This window comes from Fundulus heteroclitus, chromosome 19, assembly GCF_011125445.2.
Source record: "Fundulus heteroclitus isolate FHET01 chromosome 19, MU-UCD_Fhet_4.1, whole genome shotgun sequence".
NCBI lineage: Eukaryota > Metazoa > Chordata > Actinopteri > Cyprinodontiformes > Fundulidae > Fundulus > Fundulus heteroclitus.
Window position 1 is genome coordinate 23,852,128 of NC_046379.1, and position 19,628 is coordinate 23,871,755.

General features: G+C 42.8%; 2 protein-coding genes across 3 annotated transcripts in view; one reads left to right on the forward strand and one right to left on the reverse strand.

The window, feature by feature from the left end:
* The window catches only part of sash1b (SAM and SH3 domain containing 1b), an 81,215-nt gene extending 65,700 nt beyond the window's left edge, over positions 1–15,515 (forward strand). For both annotated transcript variants that reach the window (XM_012871531.3, XM_021320991.2), the window contains exons 5-18: positions 2,141–2,181; positions 2,342–2,428; positions 2,521–2,633; positions 3,964–4,065; positions 5,054–5,183; positions 7,249–7,643; positions 9,075–9,149; positions 9,428–9,571; positions 9,658–9,790; positions 10,028–10,197; positions 10,277–10,480; positions 10,910–11,060; positions 11,351–11,482; positions 14,179–15,515. In XM_012871531.3, coding sequence (XP_012726985.2) covers positions 2,141–2,181; positions 2,342–2,428; positions 2,521–2,633; positions 3,964–4,065; positions 5,054–5,183; positions 7,249–7,643; positions 9,075–9,149; positions 9,428–9,571; positions 9,658–9,790; positions 10,028–10,197; positions 10,277–10,480; positions 10,910–11,060; positions 11,351–11,482; positions 14,179–14,861 — 2,560 coding nt within the window. In that variant the 3' untranslated portion in view covers positions 14,862–15,515. The remainder of the gene's footprint in view (positions 1–2,140; positions 2,182–2,341; positions 2,429–2,520; positions 2,634–3,963; positions 4,066–5,053; positions 5,184–7,248; positions 7,644–9,074; positions 9,150–9,427; positions 9,572–9,657; positions 9,791–10,027; positions 10,198–10,276; positions 10,481–10,909; positions 11,061–11,350; positions 11,483–14,178) is intronic.
* On the reverse strand, positions 15,271–19,541 carry ddo (D-aspartate oxidase). Its single transcript, XM_012871535.3, has 4 exons — positions 18,835–19,541; positions 17,871–17,979; positions 17,609–17,785; positions 15,271–17,495 (listed from the first exon to the last, which is right to left on the reverse strand). Exons 1-4 carry the CDS (start codon positions 19,004–19,006, stop codon positions 16,937–16,939), a joined length of 1,017 nt encoding a protein of 338 aa, XP_012726989.2. The 5' UTR covers positions 19,007–19,541; the 3' UTR covers positions 15,271–16,936.
* Between the last annotated feature and the right edge of the window lie 87 nt (positions 19,542–19,628).

Below are 19,628 nucleotides of genomic sequence, written 5' to 3' on the forward strand. Positions count from 1 at the left end.
CCAACAATCCAGTCGGCAGTCACACTGGTAACAATCCTCTTCATTGTGGAAGCTGTTGCCGTGACAACAGGTCTTAAATTTACCACATGAACCTGATCAAGACTATATGTTGGGAGGTAAAGATTAGGGTGATGGCCAGGAGGCCTTCCAACCACAAACACTTTAGAGCTCATCAGCGAAGATAAATCATCAAAATACCAACAAAAAAATGCAACCAGCTGGTCAGAAACTGTAAGAAACTGTAAGTTTGCTCTAATGTTGATCGAGATGTTTCCGTTGATTATTAAGAAGTATACAAAAGTTGGCATGTCGGTCTTTTTTAATGAAGTATAAATAATTTTTTAAAAAGAGATTAAACGCTTTTACATTGTTATATTTGCATTTGAGAGATGCCTGTCTCACTTGACATCAGAAACAAACGTCTTGGTTGAATTAAAATAATTTTAAGTGTAAATAAAGTAGTAGACATGCCCACTGAGTGTACAGGTTGGGGAGTGGTGGCCCAGTGGTTGGAGCATTGTTTTCAACCTCTGTTATGGACTGTACTGGATTTGGAAATGTTTGCAGCCTATTTAAAATCTTAGATGTGTAATAAGGATTTATGTTCTCCGGAGAATACACAGAGGCTGCCGTTTTAGTTATGCTAGCAACATTAACCATGCTAAAGGCTAATCTAAAATGCTAAAGCCAATTTAAAATGTTAACTTCATGATAATTTTGTCACTTCTAAATTTCACTCCTGTTGTATAGTGAGTGCTCTGTCTGACACACACAGTGTGACGTCGCCTCTGCGCCTAATTTAATTATCTGCCTGGTCATGGCAGGAACACTAGAAAAAATTAAGTAAATGCTTTTTTAAAAAAGTTCCTTTATTATAGTTGTTTTTTACTACTTGTACCTGACTAAAGCCGGTATTAAAGCTTTACAAAACTGGAGATTAGAAATCAGCCACAAACGTTATAAAACGTTATAAATTCTAATTAGGCAGTACCTCATGTGGCAACGTCGGTTCATAGCTTGTTGCTGTTGTTTTCATATTTCAAGTTGTGTTAAATGCAGCTTTTATGATGTATTATGTTTCTTTTACAATGATATATGGTTGTGCAATATTAGGAAAATTAATAGTGGTGATACAGCTGTTGATTATTTGCGATGACATCGATTGTGGTTAACCCATGTGGTTCTCTGGTATTTTGGTTTTTTTTTCCCCCTTCATCACAATTTCCCCACCATTTCATGTGAGCTTAACAGTTTGTGGGATAAAATCAATGTCAAGTTGGTGCACTAAGGGCAGTGAAAGCCATTGCAACCACCCAGATTATTTATTTGCATGCAGAGCATTTTTGCATGTCCCATGAGATATAACAACCTCCCAAATATTGCAAGCAGTCCTCAGAGAAGGAGCTCAGATACTGCGATGTTGACCCTGCTTTGATAAATTGAACATCTATAACATGGTATGTTATAACAATGCATTACGATAACATATAATTCCATATTGCTTTATAGTAAAAATAATTATTTATTGCATGATCCTGCGTGTATTCTGTCAGGAGAATGGTCTAACCACTGCTTTATCCTCCACAAAGCATGGGTCTGATCTGTTTGCAGACTAATGCTCTGAAACAACACAGTCAACAGAAGTCAGCTTAGGGAGGGACTGTGAGGCCAGCAGTCATGCACAACAAACAGCCCAGAGACAGACAGACAGAGAGGGAGTGCGAAAGTGTGCGGGGAATGCGGAGGCCACTCCGCTGCTGCTACTGCTGCCACAAAACCCCAAGCGAACAAGAAAAAGCCTCTATTGTTCCAGCGATGGCCGCAGAGCTGTGACCTCTGTTCATCAGCCCAGAGCAGCCCGTCTGTTTCATCCGTTTTCACCAGTTGGATTTGCCTTCACCATCGTGCTTGTTGTCATGAGGCACAGTGTGCTTTTGTGATTCCTTTTTTTTTTTTTTTATGTGTTTGTTTTCGTGAATCTGACGCAAGTCAAGAAGATAGAAAGACTTGATAGGGGGAAATGGTCAAAGAGCAGTGAGAATGAAGAGAGTAGTTTTGGATCAAAGGTATTGTTCTGTTTGGGGCTTTGAAATTGAATTTGAAGAATTTGAAGCTAAACATCTCATGTATTTGTTTAAAGGTTTCCTGTGCACAAATCCAGCTCAGATGATGGATCAGGAGGTAAGATGAACTTGAAATACTTCCCAGATCCAACCACAATTTCTGCTTCTCCACAAATGATTTGCCTAATGTTGATATTTAATTTCTATTGTCCAAATATAAAAATTGTTTCTGTTTATGAGTTTCCTTGTGCATTAAAGAAAGTTCATGTCGCACTTAGGGAAATGGGAAGCGAAGAAGAAGGGCAAGTCTTTATGGCAGAATTTCCGCAAGCCTCAGAAGGGAGTCATGCGTCAGACTTCAAAGGGTACAAAAAGAAATTCAAACTTTTGATCCATGCAGATTTTGCAACAATGTAGCTCAGTTTTTATATATATTATTTGTGCTTGTTTCCTTCAGGTGATGATGTTGGTTTCGTTGCCAGCGAGGTCACAATGAGTGATGAAGAACGTATTCAACTGATGATGATGGTGAAGGAGAACATGATCTCGATAGAGGAAGCCCTCGCACGGGTATGGTGTCATAATTCTTATATTTTGAAATCGGTGGTCAGGTGGATCTGAATAATTTAAAACAAGTTTATTTGAGTAATTTATTTCAAAAACAAAACTCGTACTTTGTTTTCATAAGACACAATGATGCATTTCAAATGTCCATGTAAAGTTTGATGGTAATAGCTTCCAGAGGTGACCAAAACCCAAAATACTGTTACCAGAGAAGTTTATTCTTATTAGACCAATAAAAAAGATGCCCGTGTGCTGGTATCTGGTTATTTCTGCATGATTAATGCATCCATGCAGCGTGACATGGAGCTGATCAGCCTGTGGTTCTGCTGAGGTGTTCAGGAAGCCAAGGTTGTTTTGATAGCAGTCTTCAGGTCGTCTGCATTGTTGGGTCTGGTGTCGCTCATCTTCATCTTGACGACACTCCTTAGATTCTCTGTGGGGTTCAGGTTAGACCAGTTTACCTGCTAACCAAGCACAGTATCACCGTTGTCATTGGACCAGCTTGTGGTTCCTTTGACAATGTGTCAAAGTTCTGCTGGAATATGAAATCCGCATTTTCAAAAAGTTTCAGTCTAGAGGAAAGGACAACATGCTCAAAAATGTTCTGGTTGCCGACTGTGGGCTTTGGAAAACACCTGGACCGACACCAGCAGATGACATGGCGCCCCAAACCATCACGTGGATTCTTGTGTTTCTGGAGGACCTTTAATACAGCATCTTATAAACAGCCAGCTTTTTCTGCAATGCCTTATTGTGGCTTAAGCTTTTTGGGGAGGACATCAATGGCTGTCTGCTGGAAAACTGCTGAGTCAGCACTCTTTACCTTGTCATGACATAACATTTGTCTTAAATATCGCATGTTGTTGTTCATCTTGTGCAGTATTCAAAATATATGATGCTTTAATAAGCCACAGTCCTCAAAATTACAAGAAACTAATTATAGGTCTATATTGAGAACACCTCCCACCTGGTGAAGAAGGCCCAACAACGGCTCTTCTTTTTCATGAGACTGAAACGGATCCGACGTTCTACTCAGCTGCTCATAAACTTCTATAGGACAACAATTGAAAGCATCTTGTGTCTCAGTATAGGTCTGTGTGGAATGAATCTAAATGTGTTTAATGTTTTAAATTTAATTACTCAACTTCTAATTTATTGGGACACAGCTATATGGTCAAAGTATGTTTATTTGACTAAAATAATTAAATGGGTTTCCTTTTTATCTACCACAATCGACACGTAAACCCCGTTCTCCTGTATGAGTGGTGCTACACAAACATGTCTTGCTGTACTTAATTTACCAAAAAGCTTTTTTTTTTATTCTTTTCCTTTGCAGCTGAAAGAGTTCGAGACCCAAAATAGACCAGCAAGCAGATGTGATCCCCCCGAGTCGCCAGATCCCTCCGGTGCCGGTCCAAACTGCTCGTTCAGCTGCAACGTGAGTCTGTCCGCTCCGTGGGCCTCTTAGTTCTTGCTTGCTCCTGAAGCACTAAACCAGGCTGCACGTTGTGCTTGAGGGGCCTCGGCTTTACCCGTGCCAAGGCCGCTGAGCTGTTGACAGTGCTTCCCTCTTTGGCGCTGCCCATGTCCCGGCGATGAACCGGGGCCCCTCTAAAGCTCTGCAGCTCGGGGCCCGTTCCCAACTGCAGCGCTCCGGGCGGACTTCTATTCATGGCTGTCAAAGCGCTAACCCCCTATTGTGCTGCGACGAGCGGGCGGATTCAGCGCAGGGCTGCTGTTGTGCCCGCCGCAGCTCTTTTATGCAAGGCTGGGGCGATTAGGGGGGCTCGGGTTCGGGGCACATTTTTCAGATTCGTCTGGATCTCCTGTCTTTTTCTAATGCACTTCTTTTATTATTTAACTAATTTCCTCCCACGTTGAACTTTCTGTTTATGATCAGCTGTCATTTTGTCTCCAGATGTGTATTCTGGGGCATATGTGCTGCTTTCGTTTTTGTCAGACTACAGATTAACCGCTGACTTTCCAGATCAAACGGTGGAGGAGGGTATTTCCAAGCAACTAGCCGAGCCTTTTTTCGCACCTTTTTTTAATCTGCTCCCCCACGTAGCTTGTTGGTTTGCTGTCTGTCACAGTAATATCAGTGTGGTTTCCTCCAACATATTAATATACAAGCATGTTCTGCAACAGGAAGTAGAAGCAGCATTTTGGATGTACGGGTTATGCGTTGCTGTTTTTGTGTTTAGAAACTAATAAACTCAGCCAAAGTGTCAATATCCAGCATTATTATGTTTGTTGCTGTCCAAAATGTCAGATTGTTTAATATCTGTCTGTGTTTAATGGAGTATTTTTGAACAAAATTAGGGAAAAATAAGGAAATCTTTTGTAGCACAGTAAAATTCAATAAAATAAAGATGTTTGTTAGAAATAGATTTTATTTCAGATTTCTCCTTTTCTTTTTTTTTCAGCCTGCTGAGCTGTCTGATAATGAAGAGGAATCTCAGACGTTCAAAAGGCTCCACAAATTGGTCAACTCCACTCGCAAAGTGAAAAAGAAGCTGATCAGAATAGATGAGTCCAAAAGGCTCACAACGGATGGTACTGAACTCTCAGCTTGTGTGTGTGTGTGTATGTATATATATATATATATATATTAGTATCTTTCGGACTATAAGGCGCACGCACTCAAAATCCTTAAATTTTCCTTGTAATCTGGTGCGCCTTACATATGATAACCGTTCTTGCTCTGCTTACTGACTGATTTTATGTGGTAAAAAACTGTCAAAATGTATAAGTTCAACTTTGGTTTGCAATGGCCGCTCCGCTCAATGGATATTTGAAGCATTATGGTACACTGTGTCACTACCTGATCAGACCCCTAAGCTGTCTACAAGACTGCCTGACTGTAAAGTCTAAAGTAGAAGTGCATTCATGCAAGGCAGCCTGCGCCCAGAGTACGCGCTAGCAACAATAAACCTAGTAAGTTAATTTGATAAAACACTTATCATAGTCACAACATTTTTCTCTGCTTTCTGCAGGCCTTCTGCAACCATAAGAGAGAGAGATCTAAAACCTTAAAACTTCTTAGTAGTAAAGAGTAAATATATATATGATAAATGCAATGAAAATAGTAAATAACATAAAATATGTAGACATAGTAAGAATAATCCTATCAAAAAGTTACTTTTATTTTGGCCTTATGTTACAAACAGGGCAGTGTAATCCAACTACTCTGTCCTCCCGACAAACGGATAGCTCTCTCTCCCTCTCTCTGAAGAGAGTTGTGTACGCGGAGGGGCGGAGTGATATTACACACTTGAGAAGAATATTTGATGCACCTTATAACCCAGTGCGGCTTATGGTCCGAAAAATATGGTGTGTGTGTGTGTGTGTATATATATAGGTTTACAGTACCTTGTCAAAATCATTACTCCCACTTGAACCTTTCAACTGTAAATCTAGAAAGTGTGATGTGATCCAGGCCCATCTGGAAGCTTGTAAAACCAAGCTTTCAGCTTTTCATCAGCATGTCTTTCTGGGGTTTGTCTTTACCAGCTTTGTGCATCTATAAGCTGAAAGTTCTGTCCACTTTCCTTTTAAAATGAATAGCCAATGAGCATTTTTAAGTAATTTATAACTCTTAATAAAGATTCTCAACTGGATTTAGGTCTGAACTCTAAGTAGGTCATTTTAATGTAAATGTAAAATTTGTACGGTCCTTTTTGTAGCTCTTGCTGTATTTCAGGGTTGTTTTCCTGCAAGTACACAAACTTCTGCAACAGTATTAGGTATTTTGCTGCATCTAAAAGAGCTTAGTTTTGTCTGAGGATTGCTTTGTATTTAACGTCATCCATGTTCGGGTAATTTCTGACCAGCTTTACTGTCCCTGCTGATGGAAAAAAAAAAAGCCCCCGACGATAACGGTGTGATGCTGCCACCACCATGTTTAACAAATGTGGTCGTGGGTTCAGTTTAATGTGTCGTGTCGGATTTTGGCCACAAACAGCACTTCACTAGGGTGTTGCTCACAGCAAAACACCTTCTGTCACAGGCTGTGTTCCTACGCAGTTTGTAGCAAACTGCAAGCTGGATTTGTTATTGCTTTCTTTCACAAATGGCTTTCTTCTCGCCACTGTTGGGGGGAGCGGGGTGGGCATTAGTTCAGATGGGCTGTCTCTTTATTTTCAGAAGATGGCCTGAACAGAGCTCTGTGAGACGTTCAAAGCTTCAGATGTTTTAAATAACATAACGCTGCATTAAACTTCTTAACAACTTTCTCTCTCACACCAAGAGTCTGTCTACTGTGACATTTGGTCTTCCTGATACCGTTTGTTTCCTGATGTCGGTTGCAGTCGATTGTATTTAGAGGTATCAGGGGGTCTTAGTTCAAAGGCATATCACACTTTTCAGGTTTACATTTGTTAAAAAACTTCTCTATCTCGTAAAATCTTAGCTAAATCCATCGAAGATAGCAGTTTAAATCCCATGTAAACCAGAAAGTATTTAACAAGAAGAATATTTCCTGACTGAATTCATGCAGAGTTGACAGAACATAGTTATTTATAATTGTGCCAGATCTACATAAATTCCTGTTTACACTGAGTAAACAGGAATTTATCCTAACCAATATTCATGTGAGTTATACATTTCTTTGCCTTCCCAGAGAGTCTAAAGGTAGATGGCCTACCCTGCGGTGATGGCAGCATCTCCCTGCATCCAGGTGTGCAGAGAAAACCGTTGGCTTGTCCCGTGGACTCCCTGGCTTCAGCTCTGCAGAAGCAGCTCACCGCTGACAGGGACTCGGACAGCCTGACCACCTCCCCGTCCTCCAGCAGCCTGGAGACATGCAGCAGCCAGAAGATGCTCCAGACCTACGGGAAGTGCAGCGGGAGCCCCGTTCACCAGGAGGCCAGCATGGCAGAGGAGGTGAGGGAGGCAGGCGAGGGCTCCTCCATCTCTGAAACGGAGGGGTGCAGCGAAGAGGAGCCCAAAATGGCACGCTCTGCGACCGACGGAGAGCTCCGTCACCGGGCACTGGCCTCGCTTAGCCATCATGGAGTGAGTACTGGGGGCTTTGCAAGTGAAATATGGTGGGGGGGTTAAGCGGGAAAGCCCTGTGCAGGAGTCACATCACATGGGTCTAATTTAGAAAGGCACTGACCACAGATTTGTGACAGATTTCTAAAAACTCTGACCTTCCGGTATCAATTTTAGATGATTCCGGTTATATTTATGAACAACAATCAAAACATTTCTACCTACCTTTCCTGCCATGAGCAATCATTGCTTATCCATATTAAAAGGAGAGGCTACGTCACACTGTGTGAGAGCGAGCGGTTGGTTGTAAAATGCAATCTTACTTGTGCAATTAGCTCAATTAGAGCAGTTAGCATTGCTAACTGTAGACATCCTTATCTATGTATATCCCTAGAGATAGTGGGCCCTTACTTTAACTCTTCAGATTTTTAAAAGGCTCCCAACGTTTCTCAAACCAGAATGTCCCATTACAGATGGAGGTGAAAAATTTAAAAACATAAACTACTTTGCTGACTGATTCAGAAGCCGTCAAATCACAGAGCAACGTGTAATAAAAAAAAAAAAAAAGTGCAATTTGCATGACTCTACCAGACAGACACTCCCTAAGAAACTAAAAGTCTGCAAATGGACATTAGCATATGAGAGGCAGATTAATAATTCTCACTCTGATCAAGAACCTGTGGAACCAGTACTGAGTTTGTAAACATATAACAGATTATGAACTGGTTTATTTGATTCTCAGCTGGAGGCGATAGCCTTCACAGCTATAGGACAGAAGCTGTTTTCAAGTCTATTAGTTTTTGATCTAATGTTCTTGATTCGTTTTCCTGATGGAAGGGGGACAAACAGGGTATTGCCTGGGTGAGCGGGATCCGTGTCAATACGTCTGGCCCTTTTTTGGACTCATGCAGCATAAACACAGTCTAGATCCTGTAGACGGCATCCCACAATCCCTTGTGCGTTTAGCCACGCTAAATCCTTCCTCTCCTGTGCTTTGCAGCTCCTATACCAAACTGTCACACTAAGACACAAGATGCTTTGAATTGTTGTCCTGTAGAAGTTTATGAGCAGCTGAGTAGAAAGTCGGGTCCGTTTCAGTCTCATGAGAAAGAAGAGCCGTTGTTGGGCCTTCTTCACCAGGTGGGAGGTGTTCTCAGTCCAGGAGAGGTCAGAGGACTTTATGCTGTCCAGTGTTTCCTGGTGGGACTTAACTGAATGTATGATGCATTCACAGGTCATGAAAACATTGTATTTTTGAGCTTCTGCTTGGCCTTTTACCTCATCAGCAACTAATTTATTTACTTTGCTTCATCAACCTCAATGTGGGATAGATCCATGGTCCATCAGTTTGAGCTCTCTGAAGATCAGTGATCTGCATGAGTAAAGTGCAGAGTCTTTGTCCTCATTTCAAAACTCTCAACTTTTGCTCGTTTGTTCTGGGCTTTCTTGCAGAGAGCTTGCAGCTTTGGAGGATTTGACCTGACCAGTCGCTCAGTTCAAGCAGTCACTTCGGACAACGACAACACTGTACGTTACTAAAATCAAGTTCAATGAAATATTAACAAATTTCCAGCTTCTGTAATGCCTTCAAAAACATGAATAGGTTTGTTTCACATTTTACAACCACAGTCACTGAAATACTGGATATATAATGCACCTGAATTTTTTTAGGGGTATCAGAGTAAACTGGGTCAAATATGTTGCCGTTTGGGGGTGAAATGCAACAAAATGAGAGAGTTTGAAGTCTGGAAATACTTTTCAAGGCACTGTGCTTACATTTTTTTCTTATTTGTTTTTTTTAACAGACGAAAGCTGGAGAGGGCGGTTTGAGAGGCGAGGTGAAGTCTCCCTCGACGTCGCGGATTTCTCTGGGTAAAAAAGTCAAGTCTGTGAGGGAAACGATGAGAAAACACATTTCCAAGAGATACCAATGTTCTCTCTCTGAGCAGGTATGGGGTGCTGAGGTATGCTCATCATCGTGCCCGCTGCAAAACACTGTTAATAACTCGCTTGTTTTTGTTCTTCTGTGCCATAGTCGAGTCCAGACAGAGTAACCAGCCGCCCTCACTCGCCTCAGACGGACTCTGACTCCCTGGAGAAGCCCAAACTAAAGCCGGGAGGCTCTGTGGAGAGCCTGAGGAGCTCCATCAGTGGGCAGAGCTCCATGAGTAAGTCGGCAGGTTTTCTGATGTGGGTGTAGGTGCGGATGATTTGCCAGCTTTGCTTTCAACTTGGCCCCGGGGCACCAGGTGTGCTGTGATTTAAATCGCCTTTGAGACAGTCTAAACGTTCTGGTTTCGCTGTTTAAACGCTGATGAAAAGGGTCGCTTCCACCGCTTCGGTGTGCTTAGAAAGCAGATGAAAAATGTTGTGATCTTGATGTTTAACTTTTGTTATTTGCTTAGGCGGCCAGACAGTCGGCACCACCGACTCGTCCAACAGCAACAGAGAGAGCGTGAAGTCGGAGGATGGGGAAGAAGACGAGTTGCCTTACCGTGGACCTTTCTGCGGACGAGCGCTGGTTCATACGGACTTCACCCCGAGTCCCTACGACACAGACTCCCTCAAACTTAAGGTGCCGCCCTATGATCCGCACGGTACGTACAGAACACCTTATATTTTCAAAGAAGCTCATTCCAAGCCTCTTTCTGCAGTGTGGAGATGTGATCGATATCATCAGTAAGCCCCCGATGGGCACCTGGATGGGAATGCTCAACGGTAAAGTCGGCACCTTCAAGTTCATTTATGTGGACGTTCTGAATGAGGAGGTGAAGCCCAAAAAGACACGCAGGAGGAGAAAGGCCCGGCATCCCAAACCCACATCTGTGGAGGAGCTGCTTGAGCGCATTAATCTGAAGGTACACAGTCGCACAGCCAGAATATTTTGCATTTATCTTGTACTTCTATTTATTTTGTACACGTGGAAACTTCAGTTTCCACGTGGACCGTCCCGTTAGATCAACTGAAAGCACTGCATATACTTTATTCCTTTTCTTATCAAAACATCGCCTCCATCTATCCACCCATCCCTTATATTTCTGTTTTCTAATCATAAAAAAACTAAGATATTGTTCGAGCATGTCCACTTCTCTCATTTCCTATAATTACGTTAAAGAGCTTGCTGAGAAATGTATAAAATAAATCAAAATAAAAAAAATAAGATGCATTAGAATTCTTCCAGATGGATGGATGAAAGCTTCTTGAAATCTCTGTTTGGGAAGAATTTGGTTTTATTTTTTTCTTACTTGCTGATTTTCTAAAAACCATCTCTCCTCGCCTCTCAACAGGAGCATCTCCCCACCTTCCTTTTTAATGGGTACGAGGATCTGGACACGTTCCAGCTGCTGGAGGAGGAGGACCTGGATGAGCTGAACATCACAGACCCTCAGCACAGAGCTGTGCTGCTCACTGCTGTGGAGCTGCTCCAGGAGTATGAAGGTGGGTCTGCTCAACGCCAGGGTCCTAATCTGCACAGAAGACCCAGATAAACAGGGTTTCCTACGGCGATTGGCTTAATATGGCTTTCATCCAATACTTAACCTGTTGTTAAGTATTGGAATTGTGTTTATGTAAAAAAAAAAAAAAAAGCCAAATGACTGGAAAAGTATGGAAGATGTTTACATATAAAAATCTGCAGCAACTGTGGATAAATTCTTGGCCCCCATACATAAAATGCGTGACATAAATGTGACCGTTGGCTCCCCTGTTGGTGGTGGTGTGCATTGCAGGTAGCAGCGACCCTGAGCGCGGCGGTCAGTCCGGATCCTCGCAGGAGAAGCTGCTTCTGGACAGACGCGGGGTCCTGGGCGACTCCCCGCGGGACTCCGGCTGCTACGAGAGCAACGAGAACCTGGAGAACGGTAATGACAGCCTGTCTCGCCTGTGAGCACCGTCGTCATTTTCAGGCCTCCTCTGGCTCATCTCTAAAGACTCTCGGGGGGGTGGGGGGCTCTTTTCCTCCTCGAAGCTCAAGCATTCCAACCCACCAGCTTCAGCTTTCATGCTCTTCTGGAAAGACTATGTCATCATCACATTTCCCACTGATGCTCCCCCCCCCCCCATGCCCAGCCAGCCAGCTTTCTGTTGCTGCATCACTTTGTTGTTGCTGTGTTTTCAGGCGTATCTGAACAAAAACTAAAGACTCGACAACAGAACAGACGTGACAGATATCTGTTTTTTTTTTTTTTTTTAATGAGGCTGGAAGTTCAAGCTCACAGCGAAACCCTCAAAACCTTCAAAACAATCTATATGTGGAGCAGCTTGCAGGTTTGCTGGCAGACCGATCCACGGTCTGAACTCGTGCGGTGGTTTCTTTTCTGCTTTCGCTGCAAATAGTGACATTCGAACTGTTGTGTGAGAAGAGTGCTTAATCAAACTCTAAACTTACTTTTCTGGTAATTGCAGTACATAACGTGAATGCTTGGCCTACTTAGAGCGACAGCGCAGGTCAGAAGTTTTCATACAGCCACCGCTGACAAGAGGCCCGTTAATTCAGAGTTTTTTGAATAAGGCCTTTTTTAACTGTTCTTCTTTCAGGTTGAAATGATTATCTGACTCAAATATAACAGATCAACGAACTGGAGACAAGAATAGATTTTCTTGTGGGCTTTCTCTACTCTACACATGATCGAAATCATGCATATCGGCTCAAATTAGAGACTGTTGCAGCTTCATTGTGTGCATAATCATAATTGAAACAAACCGCTTGCATACAATAGTGAGTAGGCTACGATATGTCAGGTGTCAAGCTCAGCATCCTGAGATGGATATATATGTCAGATGGATATATATATATATATATATATATATATATATATATATATATATATATATATATATATATATATATATATATATATATATATATATATATATATATATATATATATATATATCATGGTGACCAAGTTGCTAAAGCTCAAGGAAGGGAGTCAAGCCAAGATTGAGGAAAATGAGGGTTAATGATACTGATCTCATATTTTAATATTTTCTTCTCATTGTGCATCTCTGGGTTAAATATATACCTGAATCTACACTAATATTTAGATAAATTATCCTTAGGAGTTTAAGAAAAACAAGTTTTTCCAACAAGCTTCTGGTGTAAATCTGACTGGATATTTGCCTCTTCTTGGCAGAAATGGTAGTTTATCCAAGTTGGTTTCTTGCTTACAGACCAGATTTTCTTTTGCATAGTCCACCAAGCTTTAATATAGTTGACGGCATTCCAAAAATGTATTATTAGCTTGCTTCATCTTTTCGCATACCAGTTTTGTTTGACATCCTCATCCTGTTGGGGCAATCAACTCTCTCCATGTTTCAACAATGTTAGATTTTTATTTGAAGTGCGGTTGGTGAATTTGGAGCTCGTCGTCCTTAATTATTCCACCCACATCGTGATGCTGTAACTACAAAAGCCTCACATTGACTCCTCCAAACATGTTTCCAGTCATTATAGACAAATCGAATAGAGACGCGTAGCAAAAACTGGCTTTGAAATGCTAACAGCTTGTTGATGGCTGAAGAAGTGTTTAGTCTCAATAGAGCTTCTCAAGGGACATTTAACCAAACATTACGCAGGGTCAGTACATATATTTGAGCTTATATAAAAGCATGTATAATATTGATCCAGTGTGGATTATAGAAAACTCACAATAACTTCAGAATTGTGCAGTCAGTTGAAGATACCTTATCGTTTCACCCTAGACAGGTTAAAATGCATCATTAAAAGCCCTGAATTAATGAAATGCTTGTGGCATGAAGGTGTGTGTAAACTTCTGAGCTGTGTAGCGTGCTTACTGGGGTCATTTCCTGGAGTTTGCTAACTGTTAAAGCACAAACGCTTGTATGTCTTGTAAATGAGCGCTCTGAATGTCAACGTGTCACCTCGTCAGCTTGGCTCTGTTCAGATTCTGCTGTTTGTGTGGATATTTTTCTAGTCCGGTAAAATGTAATGTTGCACAATATTTTATCATGTGCCTGAAAGCTGCATCCTGCAGTGGAATTAAGAGTATTTACTTTAAAGTCTACCTGTTAAAACGTGGCATTTTGTATAACTAACTGTAAATGCACTAAAATGCAGAGGATATGATGTTTAAGTGAAAGTTGGAAGTGTCGGACAGAAGCAGCTCAGGTTCCCCGCGGGTCCTGAAGTGGACTCCTGTCATGGTTGAGCGTGAAGAATAAACAAACCCATGCTTTAACCACACTGGGTGCCGCTTGCCTTTCTTTTACCCATTCCAGCTTTCTTCCTTTCGCAGCCTCTCCGTATTCCAGCTCTGCCGTTGCTCTGTCTGCAGCGTCTCTCAAAAACACTCACAACTCCTCGAAGTTTCTCACATTTTACTGTAACCGCATATTTCACTGGGCTGTGTGTAGTAGATCTACCTCGCAACGATGCCCTCACTACCTTGTGTTGGTGTGTTGCATCAAAATCGCATCAAAACGCATACAGTGGTGGCTGTAAAGTGACGAAAACGGGGAAAAGGTCGCGAGCCACTGTAGACGAAATGCGTAAAGAAATGCGTGATTCACACACACACTTCCCTTGTTATTTCAGGAAGGCACAAAAAGTCTGCTGGATCCGTCAGCAGGTCGTCCTCTGGATTTGAGTCCGGCCACATCCCATCCCCAGATCACCCCGTCTCCGTTTCCAAGACCACTGTCCAAAATAAAGCTCCCCTGCCCTCCACCCAGCCCCCTCTTACACCCCAGAACTGCTTTGCACTCGTAAACTCGGGGAAAGTCATTAGTCGAAGCGTCAGCTGCACAGACCTGAGAAGGAACCCGGCACCTGTCCTGTCGCAGCGTTGCATCTCCCTAAAGGCTCTGCACAAAGGGCAAGACCCTAAAGACTGGGATCCGACCGCCAGAAAGTCTGTTCAGGCCTCACAGCAAGCTGCACCTCCTCATCCTGTGTGTAGAGCTCCTAGCCCAGACAAAAAGAATGTGTTTACCTCTAAACAGACAGAAAGCACGGAGAGCAGACCCGTCGAGTTGCAGCAAGCTGCAGAAACGTCCGGTCAGCCGGACGTGCGGCGAGATTTCTTCCTGACAGAAGCCACCTGCAGGCACGGCTGCAACGATCAAATCCCTGCAGTGGATAAGACGAAGCGCTCGGTTTCGGCTGCTCTAGAAGCTCGGCGGCTAAAAATGAGAAGAAGTGCAAAGATTTCCACGGATTCAGTAAATCAGGGGCCTAACGTGGAGAAAAAAGACTCCATTTCCAGACTGGTGACCTAAAACCGGAACCTGCTTCAGCTACAGTTGTGATTTCAAGCATACAATGAGGAGACTGTTTTTTTGGCTTTTTACCGCCGCTGTATCTGGATGCGGCTTTTCTTTGTCTGATCAGGTGGAAAAATGTAATGGAAGATGGTGCGGTTTGTCTTGTGTGAGGTGAAAACATGAACAAGATCATGGTAAAATGCGGCCCTTCTGTTCCCGGTTATAGTTTCCTCCATCCGGCTAATTTCAAGAGGCTCTGCAGACGTTCTGACCAGAGCCCAGCAGCAAAGGGGCCGTTTCATCAGAACAAAACCGTCGGTTCATTTCAACTAAATATCTCTATACTGTCCAAAAGAAACTTCAGTGCTAGAATTTGTGTAAAGATATCCAAAGATGCATGAAAGGATTACAGTGAGAACTCATGTAAGATTTATAGAAATTTAATGTATTTTTCTTACAGAATTTCTACATGTAAACTACAGCATTTCACCCATTAACATGACATATTTCCCATCTGTTCACCACAATTAAAGCAGTTTTGCTATTGTAAATGGCATGTCTAAAAATGTGTGCCTGTTCATTAATTTAAGCCACATTTTCTTTATTAAAATTCATTAGAATTATTCTTTGTACAAGTCTAAGTATATTAAAATGGTATTTCTGACATTGTGTAAAGTCTGTCTTAATGATTTGGAAAGAGACTGAATTAAAATGTTTTTTTCTCCATAAAGTATTGCTGTGAAAATAAACTATTTACTGCTAGGTATGGTCTGGTATGAGAGTTTCACAGTATGATAACCTTCAGTAAGACCATAGTTTTACATGATCATGAAACAGTAGTTCTTTAGAAATAAAGTAGTATGGGAAGATTAGAACAAAAATATATAACTGCTAAACATTGATTACATGTAGAAAAACTATTTTGATTTCAGTACTCAAACTATATAGGTATGTTTCAATCAAAGTACATCAAAAATGTATTAATATGCAATAGTTTGTATGCATTATATAGCTTTATTACACACACAGTGATCGATTTCAAAATCTGTTTCTCTTCATTTTTATAAAATAAAACTAAGCCCAGAAATGTGTATCTTACATAAGATATTTTTAAAAGTATATTTTTAATCCAAAAATGTGATGATATGGCTGATATAATCATGGCGAAGAAGCTTAACTGAACAGTCTGATCAGACCGTCTTTAACATTCTCCCCTAGCAGGCTGAGCCACCAAAGGTCATTGGTAAAGAAGATGGTTGTTCAGAGAGCTGGATCCAAGGATATTAATAAAATGTTTAGGGGAAAGAAGAAGTAATTTTTGAATTGCTTATCGCACAGATTACCACACCTTTTGCTGCACTTTACAGAGTAAATCAATGAAAAGGTGGTTAATTAGTCAGCCTATGTGCTAAGTTAGCTCAGCAGTAACTCTAAGTGATTTAAACACGATCCTAGGAGCTTCTGTTTCAGGTACATTTAAAAGAATCAACCACTATTTATTCTATTTTATTCCCTCCCTGTATGTTAGTCATGCTCATCTGCTCGTGTTCACACAGTGAGCTTAGAGTACTTGGCGTTGAGGGTTCGGGGAGTTTTTGTCTGGTAAGTGTGTTCTAATAATAAGTTTCAGGTTCTTGACTGAGTAGATATTAAAAAGCATGTGCTGAGGTTTTAAGGCTAAACAGCCACCCCCACCCCCCCCTGGGGTCACTGTAGGTCCCCATTGGGGACAAAAGCAGACTTTCTGTAAGGACATCAGAGTGTGTTGCGAGACGATCTGGGATAAGCTGTCTCTCCCAAATAAAGATACAGAGTTCCCCTTGATGGTATTCTGGCTCTAATCTTAAGGTTTTGCTTTTTCTTCCCACTTTTCATACATTGGAGGGTCTAAACCTTAGAGTAGCACCCATTCTAGAAAGCTTTATTGGGATTAATGTCTACCTAGCGTATGTAAAATCTCTGGAGAAGAAGTCAACTGCTGGGTCTTTCAGAATCAGCTGATTAACCAAAGCACCCACGGGTTAAATCTAACAATGAGGAATAGCCTCGGGTCAAATTTCTCAGGTGGGTTTAACAACGCCCTCATTATTTCACAGTTTAGCCTGGTGAGGCATTTCTTTAAGGCACTGCCTGACCAACCCCAGGGCGTCCAAAGCCGTGCCCCAGGCGATGGTCACCCCCCAGCCCCCGTGGCCATAATTGTGAACAACCGGCAGCGTGCGTCCCTGCAGCTGCACCGTCTCCCTCTCCACCCTGGGGTTCCTCCTGCTCGGCCTCAGACCGACCCACTGGCTAAGAACCTTTGCTTTCTTCAGGGATGGCTCCAGGCTGCTGCAGCGCTCCAGGATGCTCTCGGTGTCTCCTTGGTCCACGCGGAGTCGCCAGTCTCCCTCCTGTCTCGTCCCGCCTACGGTGACGCTGTGCATGCCGGGGTAGATGTAGGTCTTCCCGTCTCCATCTCTGATGAAGTGGGTCAACCAGGGGGCCTCCACCTTGAGGACCTGGCCCCTGACCGGGTACACGCTGGTGTCACCAGCCAGGACTTTGGAGCCAAGACCAGAACAGTTGACAATGACGTCAAAACTATTGCTTAACTCCTGGAGGCTGTTAACTTTCCTCTGCTCCACCTGGCCTCCGGCTTTTCTAAATCTGTAACAAACAAAAAAAAACAAAAAAACAATAGTGCACAAAGTTTAGAGTGTAGCGAGTCAGAGAGATTTGAAATCTAAAGAAGTCTAAAAGCTTTAATGACGAGGACAAACCTTTCCTCGAGCCAGGGAAGGTAGCTGGAGCATTCGCATTTTACAGTAGTGAACGCTTGTCCGAACCTGTGATCAGGAAAACGTTTCAGTTCGCCGTCGGTCATGGTTCTAAAGCCGATCACAAAGTCGGACCAGAACGGTTTCTTTCTGGCTGGAACCTCCTTAAAAATCTGCCAGCTGTGAGCGAAACAAAAGCAAAAGTCCATGAAAGCAAATAGGACGGAGTGGTCTCTTCTTTCATTGTAGATCTATGCGACGTTACCCAGAGCTCAGCATTATGCCAGCATCTGGTGAGTCCTGAGACTGGGCAATAGCCAGCAGGTGATCAAAGCTGTCCTTGAACCAGCGGCGTTGTCTTTCCAGAGGAATGTCTGAGAGAGAAATGCAGTGAAATCAGCAGCTCAGGCATCCAAAACATCTCTGATCTCTCTGTCTGCGAGTCTGTCTCATAGAAATGCACACAAATATGAAATGTGACAGCCATGCAGTACCGTGCCTTGCCAAAGTATTCCCAACCCTTGAATGTTTACACATTAACAAGATACAATATTTAACTTTATTGTAGAATGAAAATGCTAATTATTTACACAATATAACTTCTTCAGCTTCCCTCGGTCACTAATTTGTAGAACCACCCGTAGCTGCAACTGCAGGTGGGAGTCTTTTGGGGTATGTTTCTACCTGGATCTAGATGATTTTTTTTTTTTTTATCTATTCTTCTTTCCAAACACACTCAGTCAGGTTAAATGGACAGTGCATACAAACACCAATTCCCAAGCAAAATATTCTAAATTAGATTTAGACCTGGGCTTTGACTAGGCCATTCTAATGTGCAGCTCGTTGTCCCCCCGCCCCAAAATCAAGTCTTCCTCAGCCTACGGGACCTTTTTCCAGGGATGGCCCTTGATTTAGTGTCTTCCCAGCAGTGCTGACCTGCTTTCCCATTACAATAAAGACCACCATTCCTGATGCGTGAACAGGTTACACTAATAACTTTGATTTATTAAGGTGCTGTAAAGTCGAAGGGGTTTTAATATTAACCGCAGTTGTTTGATTTGTATTTGAAAAAGAAATTCTAAACGACCATGACAGATCATTTTCCTTCCACTTTACAGTAAAGCGCGCATGGCATCAACATTTCCAATGATATAGAAGGTCGTGTTCGCAATGTGAGCACAGGTGGAACAGTTCAGGGCGCGGTGAAGGACAGAGAGGGTGTTTCGCACCTGGGAATTCGGCGGCAAACGCGATCCCAGCAGCTCCATCACTGGTGGTGTCCGGGCTGAACCGCTCCGCCAGAACAGTGACCGAGCAGAGAGGGAGAGCCTCGGCGATGCAGACTGCAGTAGAGAACCCTACCACCCCGGCCCCCAGCACGACCACCCGGACACGTTTCATATCTCTGACAGCCGCAGCGGAGGCGCCTCAGACCGCTGGAAGACAGCCCTTTGAACGCGACCTTTACCTGCCAGGGTTAATGCCAAACCAGGAGATGCGCTGTAGCAGATGGGCTCCAGGAATCAATAACCAAAACACATCCACGTGTTGCGTAACAGCCATTTAACAACGGGGCCATAAAAGGCAGCGTCCTGCTGTCCATCTCATATGGACGGACACCAGCCTGCAGAGCACCTGCTGCGGGGACGCGTCCGGGGCGCATGCGGGGCGATTTCAGGCGCATCAGATCTGATCCAAACAGATCTGATCCAGACAGATCTGATCCAGACAGATCTGATCCAAACAGATCTGATCCAGACAGATCCCCCAACACTGGACTGAGAAAATAAACTACAGGCCTTGTGTGATATATTTGTCCACCCGTCTAGGAATCTGAAGTTGGCGTCCGATTCGAAGGTTCCGGTAAAGGCCTATTCCGCCACATTTAAGGGATCTGGACTTCACTCCTCTCTAGCTCGAGATCTAAAACATTTAGGACGGTCAAACCTTTCTTTTTGTTAATTACAGATTAAATAAAACACACTGGGGTTTGTGTTTTTGAAACTTTTATTTTACTTTTAAA